The sequence below is a fragment of the Megascapheus bottae genome, chromosome 19 (genome assembly GCF_031878675.1).
Source record: "Megascapheus bottae isolate mThoBot1 chromosome 19, mThoBot2.hap1, whole genome shotgun sequence".
NCBI lineage: Eukaryota > Metazoa > Chordata > Mammalia > Rodentia > Geomyidae > Megascapheus > Megascapheus bottae.
This window is the reverse complement of record NC_143527.1, coordinates 35,668,426-35,686,465: the sequence shown is the minus strand read 5'-3', so window position 1 is coordinate 35,686,465 and position 18,040 is coordinate 35,668,426. Positions and strand designations below refer to the sequence as shown.

At 41.6% G+C, this 18,040-nt stretch overlaps 1 protein-coding gene across 1 annotated transcript in view; it reads left to right on the top strand.

Moving 5' to 3' along the window:
* Nucleotides 1-18,040, top strand: part of Lama3 (laminin subunit alpha 3) — a 68,521-nt gene that overhangs the window by 19,086 nt on the left and 31,395 nt on the right. Inside the window, exons 8-23 of the mRNA XM_090353330.1 lie at nucleotides 826-936; nucleotides 1,054-1,165; nucleotides 1,388-1,555; nucleotides 3,447-3,643; nucleotides 4,681-4,797; nucleotides 6,004-6,158; nucleotides 6,382-6,523; nucleotides 7,947-8,049; nucleotides 9,275-9,391; nucleotides 9,478-9,657; nucleotides 10,217-10,359; nucleotides 12,520-12,690; nucleotides 14,767-14,918; nucleotides 15,068-15,230; nucleotides 15,649-15,782; nucleotides 17,064-17,208. Of these exons, the coding sequence (XP_090209456.1) occupies nucleotides 826-936; nucleotides 1,054-1,165; nucleotides 1,388-1,555; nucleotides 3,447-3,643; nucleotides 4,681-4,797; nucleotides 6,004-6,158; nucleotides 6,382-6,523; nucleotides 7,947-8,049; nucleotides 9,275-9,391; nucleotides 9,478-9,657; nucleotides 10,217-10,359; nucleotides 12,520-12,690; nucleotides 14,767-14,918; nucleotides 15,068-15,230; nucleotides 15,649-15,782; nucleotides 17,064-17,208 (2,310 nt within the window). The remainder of the gene's footprint in view (nucleotides 1-825; nucleotides 937-1,053; nucleotides 1,166-1,387; nucleotides 1,556-3,446; nucleotides 3,644-4,680; nucleotides 4,798-6,003; nucleotides 6,159-6,381; nucleotides 6,524-7,946; nucleotides 8,050-9,274; nucleotides 9,392-9,477; nucleotides 9,658-10,216; nucleotides 10,360-12,519; nucleotides 12,691-14,766; nucleotides 14,919-15,067; nucleotides 15,231-15,648; nucleotides 15,783-17,063; nucleotides 17,209-18,040) is intronic.

The window sequence follows — 18,040 nt, the reverse complement described above, 5'->3', positions numbered from 1 at the left end:
CAAGTCCTTTCTATGAAATGGCACAGGATTTGCACATCACCTATGCACACTCTCCTGTGTACTTTAGATCATGTCTAGATTGATTATTTTGCCTAACCTTTTGTAGACATGTTATAGAAATAGCCCTTACATCATGTTTTAAAGGAAATATTAATGAGAACAAAACTTGCACCTTCAAAATAAATGCAGTGTGCGTGTGTGTGTGTGTGTGTGTGTGTGTGTGTGTGTGTGTTACTGGAGCTTGAACTCAGGGCCTAAGCACTGTCCTTTAGCTTTCATTTTCCCAAAGATAAGCGTTTTATCACAGCAACTGCTTCCAGCTTTCTGGTGGTTAATTGGAGATAAGATAAGAGTTTCATGGGCCTTCCTGCCTGGGTTGGCTTCACACCATTATCCTCAAATCTCAGCCTCCTGAGTAGCTAGGATTATAGGTGTGATGCCTGGCTTGGATTCTTCATCGTCTTAGATATAGAACCTGGGGACACTAAGGACCAGGATTATGCTGTGCATGAACGAATGCTCAAGCAGTAATGAAGGAATGACAGATGAAGAAGGGTATTCTTCCTTTCCCTGACTGAACTGCTCATCAGGATTTTACCTGAAGTGCCCATAGGCTCACAAAATACGCCTATGTGTTCTTTACTTACCGAATGTCCCTGGTCAGACTCTTGTAACCAATTTGAAAGAATTGTATATGTGTTTTCTGGCAGAGCTGGCATTGATAAATAAGACCTTTCATTTTGTTGCCCCTTTACCAGGTTGATACAATGATAAAATGATAAAGTCCTCCTCCCAAGTAATATTGACTTTGTGTTTTACTTTCAGAACCAGGTACTCAGCTACCGTTCTGCTATTTCAAACCATGGATCAAAGATCGATGGCTTGCAAAAAGAACTGAGCAATTTGAATCGTGAATTTGAAACTTTGCAAGAAAAGGTTAATATATTAGATCAACTACTACAACCACTATTTTCTTTGTTTGCTTTCAAAATGTTTTAGTTTTTCCCCCTATGAATCTAATATATTACTAAATTGATTCATTTTTTAATATAGGCACAAGTAAATTCCAGAAAAGCACAATCATTGTACAATAATGTTGATCAGACGATTCAAAACGCAAAAGAGCTGGATTTGAAAATTAAAAATGTCATCCGGAATGTACACAGTAAGAAATATTACTCAGTCCCACTATTTACTTTGTTTTGTTACATAACCTTTGTTATATATTGAAAGAATTTCTCTTTGAAAATCCATTATTATGAAAATGATTCCAGAGCAATACTAAAAAGCAAAACTACCCTAGGAAGTTTCAAGGTTTTTTCTCCCCCTCAAGTTGTCGGCTGGAACCCAGATCTCCCAGTTTACGTAAACAATGTGTGGTTTCCAGTTCTCTTGAGGCAGATCTCTGGGACAGACGGAGAAGGAAACAACTTGCCTTTGGGTGACTTCTCCAAAGAGCTGGCGGAGGCGGAACGCATGATGAGGGAAATGCGGAACCGAAACTTTGGCAAGCACCTCAGAGAAGCCGAAGCCGAAAGAAGAGAAGCTCAGCTCTGTAAGGATGACCTAGATACTCTCTCCAGTCCATCTGGATTGATTAGACATAGGAAAGATGTGTGGAGGACAATATAGACTTCCAGTTCCGGGTGGAATGTCTCTCCATTCTGGGGGTACTACAGTTAGATCAAGCATGTGTTAGAAAAGGGGGTCGTCTTCCCACCAGCTGAGGAAACAAGGTCTCAAAAGACTATAGGATCATGGGAAACTTTTTTTTTAAGTTAATCTTTATACTTCTTTTCCTCAAACTGCATTTTTACTGCTCTGATGTTCTTTTACATCTTTCCAACTTTTATTGTTGTATTTCCCCCCCCTCCCAGAACTAGGATATGAACTCAGGGCTTTGTGCATGGTAGGCAGGTTTTCTACTACTTGAGCCATGCCCCAGTGCTGTTTGTTAAAGGTGTGTGTGTGTGTGTGTGTGTGTGTGTGAATATACATGTACATGTATGTGTATATGCCAGTACTGGGGACTCAGGACCTTCCTTAGGTTTTTACTCAAAGTACTGCTTTACCACTTGAGCTGAAGCTCTATTTCTGGCTTCTCAGGGGGTAATTAGAGGTAAGAATTTCATGGAATTTTCTTCCTGGACTGTCCCTGGCTATGGACTGTGATCCTCAGATCTCAGCCTCCTGAGTAGCTAGGATTACAGGCATGAGCCACCAATTCCTGGCTTATAATTTATTTTTCAAGTAGGGATTTTCTCTTCAGGACTGGGTTCATAATAGAATTCTCCTACCTCCATCTTCCGTGTAGTTAAATTACAGGTATTAGCTGCCATGCCTGGCCCTTAATTATATTATATATTTAATATAATGGTTACTTTACCATTATTGAGTTTTAAATTTTCATTTATTTTGCCAGTTCTGGGCTTGAGCTCAGGGCATGAGCACTGTCCTTGGGTTTTTTCTCAAGGCTAGAGCTCTACCACTTGAGCCATAGCACCACTTCTGGCTTCTTTCTACGTATGTGGTACTGAGGAATCAAACCTGGGTCTTCCTGCTGAGGAATCAAACCTGGGTCTTCGTGCATGCTAGGCAAACACTCTACTAATAGGTCAAACTCCCGGCTACCCCACTATTGGGTTTTTAAACCACAAATTAATGTTTATACTACAATTATCGAAGAAGATGAGTATCCTAGAAATTAAATTAGTATGTTTCAAGTTTTGGGGGAGGAAAAATGCCATCACTTGCTCAAATCTGGGAGATGCTAACTTGATGCATTTTTTTCAAGCCCTAATACTTATTGTCTAGTAAAATGATGTCTATATCATTAATATCCAGGCAAAATGATGTATGCATAGTTGATAGGTAAAATGCAATGTATGCGGCTTTCTTCTAGCATTTGTACTGCTCAAGTGTCACCTTGATTTTAACTACAAGGTGGCAGTTTCAGTACATATTCTGCAGTTCTGATTAAAGTCCCAAGTCTGACTGATCATGTAACCTTGAGTTAGGGTTTTCCTGTGGTTATCATGGAAACAAAATGAGGCAGTGCCTTCAATGCACACAGTTCATAGTAAGTTAGTTTTAACTGAGCACTGGTCGTTTACACCTGTAATTCTTGCTACCCAAGAAGCTGAGATCTGAGGACTGTGGTTCGAAGCCAAACTGGACAGGAAAGTCTGTGAGATTTACCTCCAATAAACTACTCAGAAAATGGAAGTGGCATAGTGATAGAGCACTAGCTTTGAGCAAAAGAAGCAACCAATCCTTAAGTTTAAACCCAGGGAAGAACAACAACAACAACAAAATTTCATTTCTCATTCTCTCCAGAGTTTAAGAAAACCCCATATTGGGCAGGAACTCAGTTCTCCTACTATATGTATTGCTTATAACCTAGCTTCCATGTCTCTCAAATGGCAACATAAAGTGATGTATTGCAGTGCTGAATCGAATACGGAACTGGATGGGCAGCCACCAAGTGGAGAGCAATGGATTGGTTAAGAATATACGCAATGCTTTAAGTGATTATGAAGCCAAACTCCATGACCTGCGTTCCATGCTCCAGGAGGCAGCTGCCCAGACAAAGCAAGCCACAGGACTCAACCACGAAAATGAGCAGGCTTTGGGAGCCATTAAGGTGAGCTCACTTTTGGAAATCACAGGCTTTCATTAAACATGAGGTTGAGGGGAATGGAGAGCTTTGTTAAGATGGAAAAGCCAGATGGCTTCTGACAAAACCATCTCAGACCCTGACCAAACAAGAATTAGCTGTTGAAGGCAAAACCAGGATTGTTTCTGTTCCTCAGCTACCAGAAAAGTTTGGGAACTTAAACCACAAACTGCCTCCCCAAACTGCCTGAACCTGCCCAAGAGGACTGGAGGAAGAAACTTGACCTGCAGATGAGAAATGCATTTCAGAGTGGATTTAAAGTTATTTTTCATATGCAATCTATAACATCATCATCATAATCACCAGCATGATAATCACCAGTTTGATGCCATGAAGATAAGAGAAATTAATGAGCTCAAGATTCCATAGTTTATAACTTCAGTCGTGAATACCCTACATCAAAACAAGAGCAAGAAAACAAAAGGAGAGGTTACAAAATGAGTCCAAACAGAGTTGAATAATGTAGGCATAACTATGAAAGAGGAGGAACGTGATAAATGAAAATCAGTGATGTGAGAGTAACAGATGCACAGCTCCAGGCACCTCCCTAGATAGCAAGACTTTTGAATCACTGTGCCAGGGAAGGTGCCTCGTCTTTAGCAGCCTTCTCTTCTGATGCAGCCTGCGCTGGTGCTGTCATCTCTCATTCATATGACTGCAACAGAACCATGGGCTTGGCTATAGATTTAAAGTCTTCATTCTTTTCCCCATCAGGAACTTAGCAGTATACCTCACTGTTGGAGTTGACAGAGTATATAAACCTCCCTCCTCTGCAGTGGTAGCGCATGTCTTATTGGCACATGGTATGGGAACACTAAGTCAGCATACTGACCCTGCAGCAAGAACCAGGGTCTTCTTGTTTTTCAGAGCCTTGACCATCATCAGGCTCAAGGAAACATTGCGACTCTGTGCTCCTTCTTTGCTGTTATCCCATACATATGACTTTGTGTCTTCCTATAATGCATCATGCCGCTCAAGCAGGTTTCCTTTTTTATTCTTTCCAGAGACAAATGAAAGAAATGAATTCCCTGCAGAGTGAATTCACTAAGTTCCTGGCCACTGCAGATGCTTCTTTGCTACAGACAGACAATATGCTGAAACTGATGGATAAAAGCCAGAAGGTAGAGGAGAGTGCTTGTTTCTAGAAAAAAATTGAGCACATTCGAATCATATTGTCAGGAGGCTGTAAGATGGGCTGGGCTATATTTTTTAAACTTCAGTTTCTGCCTTTTGAAGGGAAGTGGGCATTCCCAGCATCCAGGGAAGGGGGCGGGTGAACGGCCTTGTCGTCTTTATATCCAGGCATATTACCAAACTGTCCATAATGAACGAATACTTTTGTGATAACAATAACTGCAATGCTACTTTTAAAATATTGAACATACTTTTATTAGCAGAAGGACTTGATAAAAGATTAATGTCTTAGCAGCTTAATAGGCATATCGAAAGAATATTTTGTAACATTTTATACATTTTAAACTATTTTATTAGCATATATATTATGGAGATGAATATCACTTTGATATTTATGTATACCTTTTTATTAGCTTATATTATGGTTGTTGTCTTTTGTGTGTGTGTGTGTGTGTGTGTGTGTGTGCCAGTGCTCGAGCTTGAACTCAGGACTTTGACACTGTCCTTGAGTATTTTTTTTTCTCTACCACTTATGCCACAGCTCTGCCTGTGACTCTTTTGGTGGTTAATTGGAGAAAAGAACTTTGGACATTAGGACAAAAGATCTGAGGTAAAAGCCAGCAACTTTCCTGCCTGGGCTGGCTTCCAACTCCATCAGATTTCAGTCTCTGACTAGGATTATAGGCATGAGCTACCAGAACCTGGCTACCATACACTAATTTTACAGGGGAGATTCCTTCATTATATTTCCATACATGTTTATGCTGTATTGCAATCAGTCCCACCCTTGCCTTACTTCTCCTTTTTATCCCCAAATAATTTCAGTAGGTTTTATTTTTCCCTTCCTTCGGTTGCAGATAATCTATTCAATCGTTCTCAGCTACTTTCATCTTCCTAATTAAGCCAACACCCTTATCACAGCGATTTCTCTAGATCTAAAGTCCTGCGGTTTAGCAGAATTTTGATGTTGACATTGTGGTTCTAACTTACAAAGAGCAGGAAAATGTTCTAGAAGATGTAAAACTTAGGGCAAATAAGCTGAAAGGATAAACTGTAATTGTGGATGGGCTTAGAAAATATAACTGCTCAGCAAAAAAGAATTATCATTAGTGACAGTTTGGGGGAATGATTGATATATATATATATATATATTTGATTGGATTTATACTGTTTTGTTGACCTGAAAATAACAGGAATATGAAAAACTTGCTACCAGTTTAAATGGAGCAAGACAAGAGCTCAGTGACAAAGTGCGAGAACTCTCCAGATCTTCCATCAAAGCTCCCCTGGTTGTAGAGGCAGAAAAACACGCTCAGTCTTTACAGGAACTGGCAAAGCAGCTGGAGGAGTAAGTGGAGTGGCTCATGGGCTGCCTCAGCTGGACTGCCTGGCTGTCCCCAGTAGGGTGGAGGGCAAGGTCACAGCAGGTCAAAACCAGACCTGCAATATGGAAGTTACTTTGACTCAGTATTGCAAAGATGGGCAATATCTGGGTCCACTAGTAAAGATGGCAGCCACAGGCAGGGAAGGGCTGTTACCAGAGGTAATCTCTGCCCGGTATCTCCTTCTAGGATAAAGAGAAATGCCAGCGGGGATGAGCTGGTACGCTGTGCTGTGGATGCTGCCACAGCTTATGAGAACATTCTCAATGCCATCAAAGCAGCAGAGGATGCAGCCAACAAAGCCACCAGTGCTTCCGAGTCTGCCCTCAAGGTCGGTATCTGGAGCTGCACCTGAGGCTCTCCAACTTGTCTCTGAAGGGATCTTACTTGCTTAGTCTCTCTCCATGTACATGGAAGTCTATTATTAAACATACACACACACGAACAAAACCTTGTTGATTTTAAAATTCAGAACTTGCACTCGTTCTAGATGTGGGGTTTGTCTGTATTTACTGGATTATTTGATGTCCATAGTTGAGGCTAAACAGTATCTGTAGCTGGGTGCCACTGGTTCACGCCTGTAATCCTACTCAGGAAGCTGGGATCTGAGGATTGTAGTTTGAAGCCAGCCTGAGCAGAAAAGTCTGTAAGAATCTTATCCTCAATTAACCACAGAAAAGGGCCAGAAGTGGCGCTGGGCTCAAGTGATAGAATGCTAGCCTTGAACAAAAGAAGCCAACGGACAGTGCCCAGGCCCAGAGTTCAGCCCCTTCCCCCACCCCCAAAAAAGTATTTGTAAAACTAGGTAGAACGGCAGAAATTACATTGATTTTTGTTGTTGTTGTTGGTCATGGGACTTGGACTCTGGGCCTGGGCTCTGTCCCTGAACTCTCCAGCTCCAGGCTACCCCTAAACCCCTTGAGCCACAGAGCCATTTTATACTGATTATTGATTTTGAACTGAAAACAAACAGTATATCTTGGTCTTTACTAAGTCTATTATTATGCCCTAATTAATATTAACACTTACTTAAAAGAGAGACTTTTGTAAGCAGTTCGATTACTATTTTCTCCTGGTAACTTGGTTTTACATCTTGGCATGTCAGTGGGTTCCTGTGGGATTTTTTTTTGCCAGTCCTGGGCTTAAGCTCAGGGCCTGAGGATTGTCCTTGGATTTTTCTCAAGGCTAGAGCTCTACCACTTGAGCCTCAGCACCACTTCTGGCTTTTTCTAAGTATGTGGTACCAAGGAATCAAACCCGGGTCTTGGTGCATGCTAGGCAAGCACTCTACCACTAGGCCAAACTCCAGGCCCCTCCTGTGGGATCTTTTATATATAATATCTGACAAATGAAAGATCAAATATTTCCCATCAGAGTGTGAAAATAAGATTTCTTCAGAAATAGAGGGCTTTTAGATTCTGAAGCTTGGAAGTCTGAGAGCAGCTAAGTTCTCCAAGAAGTCTTGGACAAGTGACCCTGGGTACGGGCATTGCCCAACTGGCCAGCATGTCACCAGAGATGGATCCACATCCCCATGCCACAAATGTCTACCTAGAACCCTAACTGTATCTCTAATGGAAGTTTACTCCTAACTTTTTCCTTCCATTCAGACTTTATTCTTTAAAGCTTGAGGGGCTGGGAATGTGGCTTAGTGGTAGAGTACTTGCTTTAGGACTAGGGAAAAAGAAACAATCTTACTGCATATTTCCTAAGGTGTAGCATATGTTGAAGGCTGACAGACTTTTTGCTTTTAGACAGTGGTAAAGGAAAACCTTCCAAAAAAAGCAAAGACCCTGAGTTCTGCCAGTGATGAGCTATTAAATGAAGCTAAGATAACGCAGAAGACACTACAGCAAGGTACTGGGCTGTGGGGGCAGCAGGGATAGTGGAAGACTCTAAGTCATCCGTGGAGCCAAGAAGGCATCCTGTCAAATGCCTTTTCTCAAATCCAGTGTTAGGCAGAGCGTAACTTCTGAATTCGTGGCTTATTTTTTTTTTAAATCAATATCATGTACCTCCCCAGTATCCTGAAAATTCCTATCCAGCATGTATAAAATTCATTAGAATCTTATAAATATTAAAAGTCTTAAGGGACATAGCCTATTTGGGTTTGACCTTTGGGAGACTCTTAAATTCTCCTGCAGTCATAGAAGTGGGAACCCAGATATCAAACTCATTCATTCCAGGCCAATAGAACAATTGCCCAAAATTTGTTGTCCTGAAATCTTAGCAAGTAAATGTAACAAAAATCACAACCTTTAGAAAACATGAGGATTTTTAAGCATTAACATTATCACTAGAAAAATTATATTTATTTTAGGTAAAAGGAATTGGTGGCTTGTGCCTGTAATCCTAGCTACTCAGGATCTGAGGATTGCAGTTCAAACTAGGCTAGGTTTGAGACTCTTATCCATGAGACTCAGCTCCAGTTAACTACTGAAAAGCTGGATGTAGCAGTGTGGTTCAAGTGATAGAGAACTAGTCTTGAGTTTAAAATCAAAGGGACTACTCTAGGCCCTGAGTTCAAGCCCCAGGATCAGCACAACAACAACAAAGAATTCCTGAGGTCGGGCAATGTCATCTCTTTAATTTCTCCCCTGGCCTCCCGTCCTCTCTCCTCTCCCCTTACCGTTCCCCTTCCTCCCCTCTGTGCTGGTACTGAGATTTTAAATCAAGACCTGGACAGTGTCCCTTAGCTTTCCCAGTCAAGTCTAGGACTCTATCACTTGAGCCACAGCTTTACTTCCCCCCTTTGGTGGTTTATTGGAGATAAGTCTCATGGACTGTCCTGTCCCTACAGACTTTGAACCACAATCCTCATATCTCAGCCAGCTAGGCTCTCTCTTTCTTTGTGTGCATTTCCAAGGAGCCATTGCCACAGGCTTCGAGGTGCCCCTGGCATCTGTAAGCAAAGTCCCAGTAGCTGTGTTCCAGGTACGTGCAGTGAGCATCTCTGGGGTGAGGCCTAAGACATCTGTCCGCCCAGTGGTCTGCAGATACTGGCCATATCAGAGGCCACAAATGTCAATGGTGGAATCAAACCTACCAATTAATTGACTCTTGGATGTTTCCTTTCCTTCAGAAATCAGTCCTGCTCTCAACAACCTACAGCAGTCATTGAATATTGTGTCAATCCAGAAGGACCTGATAGACTCCAATCTCACTACTCTCCGAAATGATCTTCGCGGGATACAGAGAGGTCACCATCTCCCTGGACCACAGTTCTTGGCTTCTTTTGTTGAGTGTTCTAGGTCTTTATACCCTGCCTCTTTGTGTGTGCATTAGGTGACATCGATAGTATGATCAGTGGGGCGAAGAGCAAGGTCAAAAAGGCCAACGACATCACCAGTGAGGTGCTGGAGGGGCTCAGCCCCATTCAGACCGAGGTGGGAAGGATTAAGGACACCTATGGGAGCACCCAGAGTGAAGACTTCAACAAGGCTCTGACAGATGCCAATAACTCAGGTATCTCCCCCTCCCCCATTTTGGGAGGATGGGGTTGGTTGTAGGGATTGAACACCAGGCCTGGATGCTGTCCCTGAGCTCTTGGCTTTGAACTGTGATCCTCAAATCTCAGGCTTCTGAGTAACTAGGATTATAGGCGTGAGCCACTGGCAACTGGCTTGTTATCTCCCCATTAGGGGGCCAAGATAGATAACCCACTTCTCCGATGTCATGGGGCTCTAGTCACTTTAGTTCTTTGCTGGTAAAGTTTGAGATAGAATCAAAACATTAGGAAACAGTTCCACATAGTACATCCAGTGTAGTTATTCAGTAGGAAAAGCAGCACAACTTAAATTTTTTTCTCTACTTTTTAATTTTACTTTTTATCATCGGGGTACAGTTACATTTGTCAGGTAGTAGGTGCATTACATCTCAGACATTGATACCCCCTCTCATGTTTTTGTCCCTGGGCAATATGCCAAGTAACAAAGATGCCACGTGACAAATACTATCAGTACAAACATCTGTACTTCACCTTTTCTCAAGGCACTATTTTGAATGTCTGACTTCTCATCAACAGTAAAAAAATTAACCAAGAACCTACCCGATCTTCTGAGTAAGATTGAAAGTATCAACCAACAGCTGTTGCCCTTGGGAAACATCTCTGACAACGTGGACCGAATACGAGAACTAATTCAGCAGGCCCGGGATGCTGCCAATAAAGTGAGTGTCCCCATATTGTCCTCTATTGAGTTAGTTACAATAGTCATCAAGACAGATAAAAAGCATTTATTATTTTCTCCATAATTTGTTTTCTTTCCTCCTCTAATTCTTTGGTACTTGGCAATACGAAAGTTGATTTCCTTCTGTCACCCTTCAAAAAAAATGCACCTGATCCTATCCTTTCATTTTCTGATGTATCAGGGACCAGAAGCAATTTCTTTTCATTCACTGCATGCAGGCAGGAAGAAGGATTTACTTCTAGGCTCCACTTGTTAGTCTGTTATTGCAAGGGCAAGTGATGGTTCTGTGCTAGCCTCAAGCTCATGAGTTTCCTGCCTTGGCCCTGAGTGCTGGGATTATAGCTGTGTAGCAGCATGCCCAGCTTCCTGTCCTTTATTTTTGTATACAGAAAATATAATCTTGACTTTTAAAAAATGAGTAAGAGTTTCTCAAGTGACTAAAAGCAAAAAGGCATGCCTGGGGAAACATTCAGAGATGTGGTTGCTGCTTCCCCAGAAGGCAGAGGGTGAATCGGAAAGAAGTGGCATAAAGGGAACTCATAACGTGGATTGAAGGGAGCCTCAACTCAGCCACCACTAAACTCCTTGGTATGATGCCTTGAGTATATGAGTCCTGAGATACAGATGGATGCCTAATGGGTAGTAATATGTAGTGTGGGCATAAACATTATTCAAATTCTCACTCTTTTTATTGTTAAGAAGTGTTTATTCTCTGTGATTTAGACAAGAGCAATTCAGTCTTGGTCTACAGACCCCACTAATGAGACATGTTTGTTATCAGTTAATTAAGTATGAATTTGAAAGAAAATGAGAGCTTTTAAGGATTTGAGATGCATGTGAACTATTAGCTTCTGTTTTGTATAGTTTATTTCATTTTCTTAGTAATTTTAAATTTTTTTCGTCTATCCTGGCTTGAGCTCAGGGCTTGAGCACTGTCCTTGGACTTTCCCAAGGCTAGAGCTCTGCCACTTGAGCCTCAGCACCACTTCCAGCTTTTTTCTATGTATGTGGTACTGAGGAATCGAACCCGGGTCTTTGTGCATGCTAGGCAAGCACTCTACCAGTAGGCCAAACTCCCGGCCCCAGTAATTTTAATTTTTATCATGATCCCTGATAGATTTGAGGAAGAAAACTAGTTTCTTCACCACAGGGTGAAGCACTGGTTTAGAAATTTGGTGAAGGCACACATTTTTAATACAGCCACAACAGGGAGTATATTTGTGGGAATGCATTCCTTCAAATGTGCCTTTAAAGCTGGGTGCTAATTATAGGAGTGAGCTCACTCCTGTAATTCTAGCTACTTGAGAGGCTAAGATCTGATCATCTTGGTTTGAAGGATGCTGGCAGACAAATCTGAAAGACTTTTGTTTGTTTTTGCAAGTCTTCGGGCTTGAACTCATGATCTGGGCACTGTTCCTGAACTTCTTTTGTTGTTATTCAAAGCCAGCACTCTACCACTTGAGCTACAGCACTATTTCCAGCTTTTTCTGTTTATGTGTTACTGAGGAATCAAACCCTGGGCTTCATGCATGTTAGGCAAGCACTGTGCCATTAAGCCACATTCTCAGACCTTGAGAATCTCTAATCTCCAATTAGTCACCAAAAAAGCTAGAAATGAATTTGTGGCTTTAGTGGTAGAATGCCAGCCTTGAGCAAAAAACCTAAGCAAGAGCACCAAGCCCTGTGTTCAAGCCCCAGTAATGGTACAAACCACACACACACACACACACACACACACCACACACACACACACACACACACACCACACACACACGTGCATTTTGTGCACTCTGCCAGGTGTTTCATCCCTGTTGACTCCTCTGCACTGAAGACTGGAATACTAATTATTATAGAATTGCTATAATTATTAATACATGCAGGTTAATACTAAGCATTATTTCTGATACTGGAAATCAAATGTATTTCTCAGAAACCCCTGGTTAGTAAACTAGGAGACCATGAGTGCTTTATTTTTTAGCAAGTTTCTGACTTGGGTCTGAGACATTCACAGCTCTGCTCCTCATCAAAACATCTTGGGATAGGCTCATAACTTATCAGCCTATCCTAAGGTTACAGGTTGCCTCTCTGACCCCCCACTTTCTTCACTGTACAATGTTTGTTACCTCATAACCCCTCACAGGTTGCAGTCCCCATGAGGTTCAATGGTAAATCTGGAGTGGAAGTCCGACTGCCAAGTGACCTGGAGGATTTGAAAGGCTACACATCCCTATCTTTGTTTCTCCAAAGACCTGAATCAAGAGAATACGGGGGGACCGAAGATATGTTTGTGATGTATCTTGGAAATAAAGACGTAAGTATTGCTTGGACATGTCTCTAGCTTAGTAACAGCATGCATTTGGCGGTAAGTACTTTTGAGACTTGGGGCACAACTGTGTCACTGCTATTAGCTCATTGTTGGAAATCTCACCAAGATAACAAGCCCCACTACCATCGCCCTCAGAGGCACCTGCGATTGATCTCCCAACACCACAGATTACTAGCTCCTGATGGATCGGGAGGCCTCACCATTCTTCGCAGCAAATTGCACACACATTTGTGAATGTGAACATGTACACACGTGGGTGAAGGGCTCAGCACCCATCTCCCCATCAAAGCCAGGGCATCGATATCAAGGCTGAGTGGAAACCCACAGCAGCTCCTCCTCACAGAATGTGACCCCCATCCTCTGTTTCAGAAGACCCAGCTGTAGCCCCTTCCTCAAGTCTGAGGGGCCATTATTAGGGATGGTCCATAGATGAGATCTGGGATAAAACAAAGCCTGTCCTGCCTAATTGAAAATTTAGGGGTTTGATTTTTATTTTATCATCCTAGAATCATCTAATCACAACCATTACAGGAATTTTGAATAGCTGACTTGAGTTTTCAGGCTCTCCTTAAATACATGGTGCATGCGTGCGTGCTCGTTCTGAGGCTTGAACTCAGGGCCTGGGTTCTGTTCCTTGGCTTTTGTGCCCAAGGCTAGCACTCTCCCACTTGAGACTTAGCTCCACTGCTGGGTTTTTCTTAGTTAAATGGAGATAAGAGTCTCACAGACATTCCTTTCCAGTCTAGCTTTGCACCAAGATCCTCGTATCATAGCTTCCTGAGTATCTGGGATTATAGACATAAGCCACTGCTGCCTAGTTTTGTATATTTCTCCAATGCAGGGCCAGTGGAAAAACTAATTATTGACCTGGATAGGGTACAGTTTTTGGAACAGAAATATTAGTTCCTGAAGAAATGTGGTTCCTGAAATTTCTGTCTCATTAGGAAAGCATTAGTTATCACTAGTGGACATTATATTTAGAGAGTCTTAAATCAAGACTTTTCTTCATACTTCCCAGGTGATAGTATTTTATTTGTAGCTTCTTTATAAAGTGATTTTTTTGTTTTTATTATGACAAAATACGTATTACTTCATAGCTTCAACAAATTTACAGCACTTCTAGTTAGATTCCACATCATGGACTCAGACAGCTGTGGACTGAAAATACACGAAAAAATGTGTCCATAGTGAATGTGTTCTTATTATTAATTTCTAAACAGTACATTTTGCCAACTAGTTACCAACATTTACATTTTAAGTAGATATCATAAGTAAAGATGATGAACGTCTTATGAAAAGGGCTGTGGAAATGGTTCAGTTGGTGGAGCACTTGGTTACTGTATATGAAGCCCTACCCTCAATCTGTAGAATCATGAATGAATGGATAGAAGATGGATGGATGGATGATTTAGGGGAGGCTGTGCAGAGGCTATGTGCCAACGTGGTATCATTTTCTGTAAACAACTTGAGCATCTCTAGATTTGGGCATCCCCTATAGATACAGTTACGTCGCATATCCTGTATTAGTGATCAATGTAAAATTATCCCTTCAATTCCTGAATGCTAGTGAATGCTTCAAAATTGTTAAAAATTGTCAGTTTTATACTGTGTATATTTTATCACAGTAATTAGAAACTATTTCTTCTTTAATGCTCTCACATTCTGATAGGGAAAAAAAAAATACTCACATAGCTGACCAGGGTAACGTGGCGTTGCCAGCAGAGTGTGAAGGGAGTGTGGCCAGGTACGTGGAGAGCAAAAGCGGCCAATCTCCTGTACCAGATTACAACCTAATGCATGGCTAAGGGCACACCTTGTTCACCCGTATGCTTGGTGAGGACTGGCTGAAAAGGGGGAGTGTGTAATAGCACTGTAACATGAACAAAGCCAGTGCCAGAATGAAGTAGTCTTTTCAAAAATACACTTCATGTGTTCCGTCTGCCCAAAGTTCATTGCATAGAACATGCTATTTTGTGCAGTGGAACTCTTGGGGCCCTCTTGGGATGGAAGGTTGAGAGAAAATTGTGTCTGAAGAATTTTGGGGTGCTCTTTTGTCTCTAGACCTCCAAGGACTACATTGGCATGGCAATTGTCGACGGCCAGCTCACCTGTGTGTACAACCTGGGAGACAGAGAGGCAGAGCTCCAGGTGAACCAGGTCTTGACCGAGAGTGAGACTCAAGAGGCAGTTATGGACCGAGTGAAATTTCAGAGGTACCAGGCTGATAGATTCTTTCTCTTAGTAAACCTGCCTAACTTCCCTAAACTTGCTCATTTGTGTGGGTTATGCAACCCCATTTTTAGCATCTTGGCTTTGAATTCTCTCTCTTTGAATAGTAATTTTATTATCTCATTTTCAACAGAATTTATCAGTTTGCAAGACTCAATTACACCAAAGAAGCCACATCCAGTAAACCCAAAGCACCTCAATTCCACGACATGGAGAGTGGAAATAGCAACACACTCCTTAATTTAGATCCTGAAAATGTTGTATTTTATGTTGGAGGTTACCCTCCTGATTTTAAAGTAAGTGTAAGTGTGATTTCACATGACATGTGTGAGTTCTAGTTTGGTTGGGTGAAACCGTGTTTTTATCTAACTGTATGTCCTTAGAGCACATATTGTGGTGTTGGCTAACAACCAGTATTTTTCTGAGCACTGTTCTAAGCTTAAGTATATTAAATTAAGTGTTATTATTCCCATTACAGAGCTGGAAACTGAGACAAAATGTTTGATAACTTTCCCAAGGCTATATCCATCTACTATTTAGCAAAGCCAGGGTGTCTAACTCCAGTACCCACATTGCTCATGCATACCTAATATTGATCATTGGAATTATGTAACAGAATTATACTGTTCCTGTTAATACTTACACTTTTTTGGTTAAATTGATTATTGTCTTTGGTTCAACTAGTGATTTTTTTTTGTTTGATTTCCTTTTCAGCTTCCCAGCAGACTAAATTTCCCCCCATATAAAGGCTGCATTGAATTAGATGACCTCAATGAAAATGTTCTGAGTTTGTACAATTTCAAAACAACATTCAATATCAACACAACTGAAGTGGAGCCTTGTAGAAGGTAAGTGAATGCTGACAGGCAGTGTCTCTGTGACTGCACTGGAAACAAGCAGCACGTTCACATCTACAGACGTGGCCCAGTGACACACTGAGGGGTTGTTGTTGCTGATGGTTGTTGTGAGCCAATAGCAGTTAAATTATGCTCTTATACAGCACTGGCAATCTGTCTCTAGAATTGATCATATTTTTCCTTAATTTGATTACACTGGTAGAGTGCTCTCCTCTCTCCCTCCTTTCCTCTCCCTGTCTCCTTTCCTCTCCCTGTCTCTCTCTCTCTCTCTCTCTCTCTCTCTCTCTCTCTCTCTCTCTCTCTCTCTCTCTCTCTCTCTCTCTCTCTCTCTCTCTCTCTCTCTCCCTGTCTCTCTCTTGCCATGTCTCCTTGTATCTCTCCCTGTCTCCCTCTCTCCCTCCCTCCTTCTCCCCCACTCCAAGTCTTCCTCTCTCTCTCTGTGTCCCTGTCTCCCTATCTCCCTCATTCCCTCTCATGATAGTCCTGAGGCTTGAACTCAGTGCCTAGCTGCTATCCCTATGGATTTTTTGCTCAGGGCTAGTGTTCTACCACTTGAACCACTTCTTCACTTCTGGCTCTTTTAGTGCTTAACTGGAAATAAGAGTCTCATGGACTTTCCTACCCAGGCTGGCTTTGAACTGTCATCTTCAGATCTGAGCTTCCTGAGTATCTAGGATTACAAGGGTGAGCTACCAGCATCCAGCTAGAATTATCTCATTTTTAAAATGAATATTTTATAAATTTCTGGTACCTCCTACTAAGAAACATTCCGTATTATTAGGTGGTATCTGATTTAGATACAAAGCATATATTTACTTTTAATTTTTCTTAAATACTGGGTAACTTTCTATGTACTCTGTCATCCAACCCTATTTGAAAATGGATGCATTAAGCTCCTACCCATCCCTATAATTAAAAAAAATACTTGGAATATTCTAATATTAAATAGATCACGTTTTCTTTACCCAGAAAAAGTTTTATTTCAAATAAATTAGATTTCCAGATCTTCAGTTAGTGTATGTCACATCAACCTGACAGGAGTTTATTTCCAAGACAAACCCTTGAGCACTATCCCTCCTAAGAAATCAACATATCCAGGACAGAAAGCTAGCTGTTTTGACATTTGGAAGATTGTTCTTTTGCTTTAACAATTGCAGCAGCTAGAATGCCTGTTTATCACTCCATTTTTTTCAGGTAGATGTGTTCTGTATTAATAAGCACATTTGCATGCTGCCCTTCTGCTATGTCCTAACTTATGATTGGTATTGACAGGAGAAAGGAAGAGTCGGACAAAAATTATTTTGAAGGTACGGGCTATGCTCGAATTCCAACTCAACCGAACGCTCCCTTCCCAACCTTTTCACAAACCATTCAGACCACTGTGGATAGAGGTTTGCTGTTCTTCGCAGAAAAACAGGTAATCAACAGCAAGTATTCAGACCCTACCAGTTATATCCAATCTGTGCAGTAATTTGAGGATAACGGGGTTGTTATGAATGAACGACTGGATGTGTGAAATAGTATGCTAATGTTACCTATATCTCCCCCATTGTCTGATTGTGCTTTCTTTCCGTGGCATGGAGGGTGAATTTTAATGAGCACATGTAATCAGAAATTTGGGGATATCTATCATTATTTTTCCTGTTCAAGTCTCTTCACTAGTTTTAATTCTTTGGAAACTACTGCTTGCTTGTTTCTGCCTCAAAACAAATGAAGACCTTCTGGGTCTCCAAGATCTCTAGGTCTGACTTTTTTTTGCTCTTTCCATCTTGGTTTGGCTTTTGCCTGACTTTTGGGGATTCCATTATTGTCAGACTGTTGATGGTTCCTGAGGACTATTCTGTTGTTGTTATCTTTAGGTAGTTGTGCAAAGGGGTTCCATTTCAATATGTCAGTTTATGAGTATCTCAATCATTGTCATCTCATTCGTCATTCTCCCCCACCTCTCCAGGACCATTCTTCAAGTCATTAGGTTAGGTGAATCCAAAGTGATATTCTACATGTGATTGCCAGCGCCATCTGCTGGAAGCAGGCGATTGGCCCTGGCTCTGGTTCTGGCTCTGGCTCTGGTGTGGCTGTTCTGAGCCTTGTGGATGGATCCTGGGAAGAGGTGCTTTTCATTGGTAATGTTTCTGGAAACATATGCCTCAGTCCATAGGCTCTGGTCAGAGAGTGTAGGTTGATGTAGAGTTTATCACTTTTTCAGACTCTTGTACCTTCAGACTGGGGCCCAGATTTAGCTCAGCCCT